This window comes from Podarcis pityusensis (assembly GCF_964106645.2).
Source record: "Podarcis pityusensis genome assembly, chromosome: 5".
In the NCBI taxonomy this organism is placed as follows: Eukaryota; Metazoa; Chordata; class Lepidosauria; order Squamata; family Lacertidae; genus Podarcis; species Podarcis pityusensis.
In genome coordinates, this window is record NC_138032.1 from 44519129 (window position 1) to 44525341 (window position 6213).

Below are 6213 nucleotides of genomic sequence, written 5' to 3' on the forward strand. Positions count from 1 at the left end.
AGAGTCTTATGTCTCTGAAAAGTGCCTCTCATATCCTGTTACGGTGACCTGTGCCAAGATTGGCAGTAGGTGCACACTTGTTTCAAAAGGCCACCTCAGTGGCTTCATAGTTTTGAAACCTCTTTCTCCTGAAGAAGAAACACTCTTAGTAAAATTCCTCTTCTCTCCCCCCCCCCCCGCCTTTTTTATTCTTGATTTTTTCCGTAGGGTTCTGGCTAGTATGGACGATCATCATCATACTGAGTTGCTGCTGTGTCTGCCATCATCGGCGCGCCAAACACAGACTTCAGGCACAACAACGACAGCATGAGATTAACCTGATTGCCTATCGTGAAGCTCATAACTACTCCACCCTGCCATTTTATTTCCGTATGTACTGCATGCAAGGAGCAAGCTGCCTTTCAAAGAGCAAAGAGCAAGATGTTGGCATATTGGGTGGGGGTCATGGACGCAACAGAGATTCACAGCAAAGATGGTGGGGATGGGTGCAGAGATGTCTGCTGGTGGCTGGAGAGGACCATGTAGTATACTGCAGTATGTTGGGAGACTTCACACGGTCCTTCTTGTCACCTTGGCTACACAAGCTTGAAGCACAATCACAGATAACTGTGACTAGTGTGGGCACAATCTAAATCTTGTGGATAAATTTCTGGGTTGGGGGGGGAGAGAGAGAGAGAGAAAGATTTGAATTCGTTTCCCTCTGAACATTGTAGAGCAGTGCTTTACTCGGACTTGTTTTCCAGCTCTAGTGGTTGGTTAGACTGTCATAAAAGGAGGAAGTGGATTGACAGATTTCTTCACATTTTAATCTGCGTAGTGGCAGCAGCAGTGACAAGGCTGAGATTTTTTAAAAAAAACTTCCCACACCTTTTCCTCTGCAGCTGACACAACATGAGTGTCTCTAAGAAAGAGGCACCACAGAATAGCTAATATGGTGGTGTGGCAGAGGGGCATCACACCCAAGGTCTCTTGTCAAGAATAAATGTAATGATGAGTGATGCTACTTCATTTTGGCCATGTCAATTTTAATTAATACTTTATTACTTTAAAACAAAAAACAAAACGAAAACATTAGCCACCCAGTAGAAGGCAATGGAAGAAGAAGTAGAAGAGGAGTTTGGATTTGATATCCCGCTTTATCACTACCCGAAGGAGTCTCAAAGCGGCTAACATTCTCCTTTCCCTTCCTCCCCCACAACAGACACCTGTGAGGTGAGTGGGGCTGAGAGACTTCAGAGAAGTGTGACTGGCCCAAGGTCACCCAGAGTAGGACACCTGAGAAAATGCTACATAGAGGAGAGGGAACCCCCCCCCTCTCTCTCTTTCTCTTTCTCCTTTTGCACAAAATCAGGGGGAAGACAATTTAAATCAGCTCCCAGTTGACTCTGGGATGTAACATTCCTTAATTTCATAGGTCTCTCTGAATGCTACACACTGCTTTGCCTTAGTTTCTTCCAGCTGTAACATATGGAAAATCGACTGCTTCCTTAGCCAAATCAGGATGGAATTTTTATTATTATTAATATAATTTGTTGAAGTTAAGTCCAAAGTGTTGTTAAATTACTTTCAATTGTGTTTTCTGACAACATTTATAAAGTTGGAACCATTTAGGTAATCTAGAGGTTAACTTGTCCTCCCTGCCTCCCCATTTAGGATTTTTGCCAAATTATTTACTACCTCCCTATGAGGAAGTGGTGAACCGACCTCCGACCCCTCCCCCACCATATAGTGCCTTACATCAGCAATGCGTTCCACCTGGCGGCAGCAGTGCAGCACCAGATACAAGAAACCTACAGCCAGCCCAGACAGGCTCTCTGTCAGGAGCAGGAAGCAATAATGGAAACACGGACAGCACTGCCTCCTCCAGCACCGGGAACCCCGAATCGTCCACCCTGCTAGCTGAGCGATCAACCACCAAAGCAACAAGTGGCGAGCGAAGGAACTCCAGCAGTGGGGCAGAGTTGGAAGAGACGGCCAACCACGCGCCCTGTTCCGACAAGGAGTCAGAGTGCAAGGAGGAACTGCTTAAGGATTACAACTCGGAAAGCTTAGACCACAACAGCGCCTTCTCCGATGCTAAAGACAAGACGCCGGGCAGACACCGAAGGTTCACCGGTGACTCGGGCATTGAAATCTGCATCTGCAACCAGGGCCACCACGATGGCGATCTCAAGGAGTTGGATGGGTTCATTGATGATGGGCCCATGGACTTCTGCGATAGCTGCAGTGGCCACCCTCCCCATGGAGATGAGGAAGAAGGGCTTTTCAATGCCCCGGATGAGCAGCATCAAGAGCACAGCCACCACCACCTCCCCCGGCAGCCTGTTTGTGTGCTCCTGAACACCATAAACGAACAGGACTCGCCAAACTCTCATGCCAATACCTCCCCCAGCTAAAATAAGCAAAGCGAGAAGGGATATTCTACAAAAGGATAAACATGACTTCAGCCAAAAACAAGTTGGTTCAGCTTTTTCTTCAGATGTAACTTTGGGAATAACCCCTAAATAATAGGTATGGAGGAAGGGGCAGAAGCTTCTGGGCCTTCCCTGCCTCCTGCCCCCCCTTTAATTGCCTCCATCTTGTTAGGGTTTAGGATTAAGAGTGAGATCATTTTTATACATATAACAAACGAGAGAAAAACTTTTCCTATTGCTGATTTTGGTGACGGTTTACTTGGTTGGTTGTTTTCTTAGAGGTTTTCAATACCTGCTTTATTTTATTATCAGAAAGACTTAACTTGACCCTGTGAGAACAAGGAGTGTTCATGTATCTCTTCCCCCTCCCTCCTCTTTCCCAGGCGTCTTCCCAGAAGCCAGTGGCATTTGATGGCGCTGGCGGTTTGCCTAGTCAGTGCCATTGAGGGGTTAAAATGAAACCCCAGAGAGATGTGGGTGGGCTTTGGGGTTTTTTCCCTGAATTGATACAATGCTGTACTCTCTGGTGCATTGTTGGTTAGAGCAACCTGTAGGAATTTCCCCCCCTCTTGAAGCTGGTGACTATAAAGGACCAGTTTCTTCCAGAAAAAAGCAAACTGCTAGCCTGAAACATAGCAGTTTATGCAAAAAACGGGTTGTGGATGGTGACTTTAATTTTATTTTTATTTGGGGGGAAAAGAAAGGCAAATGTATTCCTTTAGTTGATGACTATGAGTTGAGACTCCTGGCAGAGGACCTGCCTTTTTCCAGTACTGTGGTCTCTAAATCTCATTCAATAGGTGTGCTACAATGCAACAGAACAGGGACTTTGCAACTTTAGGCCAGCACGCTAGTTAAAATGACAAAACCAAACAAAACCAAACACACACAACAGGGCTGTCTTTTTGGCCAGCGTGCCTTCAGGTTTCAGCGATGCTTGTTGAACAAATGGAGGCAAGAACTCCATCCACTGCAAAGGGATAACTTGCAGCTTCAATGTGGAAGACCTGTGCAGTATTTTTCTTTTTTCTTTCTTTCTTTTTTAGTCCACAAGTTTAGCATGATCCTAATGGTGACCACTTAAAAGGATAGAGTGTCTGTGTTTCTCTCTTTTGATAGCGGCAACAGGCTACTGTATAACGTCTGTGAGTGTGTATGTGTGTCTGACTGCAGTGCATGCATGTGTTTTTCCTACTGGTGATACGAAACTTGCTGCTGTAAGACTGCAAAAACAAAACAGAAAAGACTGTTGCTTTGCTTTAAACAAACAGTGGAGCTTTTGTTAGTAACAACCCCAAGGGGGAAGGAAAAGAAACAAACTGAAGCAGCTGAAACTAACATTCCCTGGAGCGTTCCTGTGGAAGAGTGCAAGCCTTGGTGTGATAGAGATTTGTTTTCCCATTTCTTTAATTACGGTTGTCTGGGTCATTTATGTCATAAAATAGACTTTCAGATTTGATTGCTTGAAACCAAAATCAGTTTGAAATACGATGTAAGCCCAAATATAATGCCTTTTTTCTGATAATCCATGGACTGTGTCTCATTTTGTTTGGGGAAAGATAGAGCAGTTGAGATATATCATAATGAAAGAGGAGGGTTGGGGCTTTATTTTTTTGCACTTCAAAGTGAACTTAACTCATGTCCAGAATTATACGATTAACACGGGGTTGGTGAGAGCACATCTTTATGTTTCACTGTATAGAAGGGAGGTGTTGGTGCATCTACATTTCCATGTGAAAATGCAAATAGGAAGGCAGTCGTGCTCCTCTCCACTGACTTCCTTCAAATATCGCCCATACCACAGGTAGGGAATCTGTGCCCCTTCAGATGTTACTGGACTATAAGTCACATCATCCTTGCTCATTGGCCATTCTGGTTGGAGCTGATGGGACTTGGAGTTCAACATCTGGAAGGCTACAGGTTCCCCAGCCCATGACCTGCCAAGGCAAGCTGACATGCTCCCTGCAGAAGATATTAGGGTGCGCTTAAAGGGCAGCAACAATCCTGTAAAGACTCCCAAGTCACCCAGTGATCTTCATGACTGAGGAGGGACCTGAACCCAAGTGAAGTTCAGATCATTCTATCCATGACATCACACATTTAGATTTTCTGCTACCCAAATATCCTGAGCCATCTCTGTCTACATAAAACCAGCAAATTATTTGAGCAGAGCACCATCCTAGTAGCTCAGGGGAAAGGTGAATATATTACTGTGCATGTTTACTGCAGACAACAGCCTACAGCAGACCAAAGCCTGATAACCACTAAAATCATCACAGTAAGGGGGATGACAGCTCCTAGGAACTTAAAGTGAAATCAAACCCCTTTGTCCCGAGTCCTCAGCTCTCCTGAGTTTCAACCCCTCTCAGAAAACCAACTTCTACTTCGTGGAATTAAGCTCACTTTCAGATGTGGGAAAACCTCACTCTGTATCTGCAGTCCAGTTGGCACCTTTCCGCATGCCAGATGGAGACAATGAGGCTTTAATTTGATTCTGTTCTTCAGTTGATATTTGGGTTGCTTTTGATGTTTTCAAAGCACATGCAGGAGCTGGGTGGAGCGTTGAGCACTTGCAAATTGTGGTTGGGGTTTTGAGACACATGTTACCTTGCTGCTGGGTCAAGACACTCCTCAATAGACTTAAAACCTTAGGAACCCCACACATTTCCTTATGCTTACATCTGCAGCACAAGGATGGTTTCAGATTTTATAGAGCTAGTACATGTGTTCCAAAGCAGATTCAATATGTGCTCAAAGCTTTCCATGGGGCACAAACAGAGAAATGTCAAAGTTCCATGTTAAAACAGAAAAATGAAACTTCCTGAAACTCTCTTCATTGTGTCTTCAAATCCTGCACTATCAAACTGCTGCAAACACCAGATTCTTTGCCGAGGAAACCCACTTTTTGCACTCAAATTACATGGTGGATTTTTTTTTAAAAAGTATGTTTATAGTTCCATCAAGTTGCTGTGTTGTTCCATGTGTCAGAGCTATGACCAGGTTCCAATCCAGACCGGGGTTTGTTTTATCTAGCTGAGGTTTCCTGAGACTCAGGGGTGGGCTTAGGGTTGAGTTCTCATTTTACCAAGCAAGGATAACAAGCCACTCTCCCTGTATTTTTGCCAGGTTACTGTAGGCGTTATACTGTACGTCAATCATTGGAGCTAATGTTGCACACCCCTATATCCTTTCTGCTCCTGAAGAAGATAAAAGGGACAACAGGAAGCTGTGCAAAAGTTCCTTCCCCAGATCGTTTAGAAAATGCTACTTCCCTGTTTAAAGATATATTCCGATCATGGTTAAAGGAAGAAAAAGATCCTTAAAATCCCAGCTTTCACACAGAAGTTTTGAAATGTAGGGATCCTGTGTCTTATTACTGGCTGACTAATTTTCCATTGCATAAAAAGCCACATGCAGCACACATCAGTTCTTGGTTTACAAGCCTGACTTTGGCTAATTGCCAAACTACATGCTGAGCATTTTGGCAATAGTTTTATCAGCATTTTAGTAGTAGCATGTGTTACGGAGAGCAAGTCAGACAATACCTTTATTCAGGCCAGCAAATGAAATTTTGGAAGCAATCCTGAATTGGATCAAGGCTGCAGCATCTCCCCCCCCCCCCCCACAGCAGCTAGCCATGTGCCTCTCTAGGGGTCGGCAAGGTTTACCTTGCCTGGGCCGGTTCACTCCAGCGGAGATCTCTCCATGGGCCGGATCACATGCAGGCCTGCAATTTCTGGCATCTACGTTTGCGCAGACGTGGTTTTCGGTGTCTACGCAAGCGCAGGCGTGATTTCCA

General features: G+C 44.8%; 1 protein-coding gene across 4 annotated transcripts in view; it reads left to right on the forward strand.

Moving 5' to 3' along the window:
* Positions 1–3939, forward strand: part of WBP1L (WW domain binding protein 1 like) — a 47058-nt gene extending 43119 nt beyond the window's left edge. For all 4 annotated transcript variants that reach the window (XM_081006220.1, XM_081006217.1, XM_081006218.1 and 1 more), the window contains exons 3-4: positions 208–369; positions 1654–3939. In XM_081006220.1, coding sequence (XP_080862346.1) covers positions 208–369; positions 1654–2396 — 905 coding nt within the window. In that variant the 3' untranslated portion in view covers positions 2397–3939. The remainder of the gene's footprint in view (positions 1–207; positions 370–1653) is intronic.
* Positions 3940–6213: the final 2274 nt, after the last annotated feature.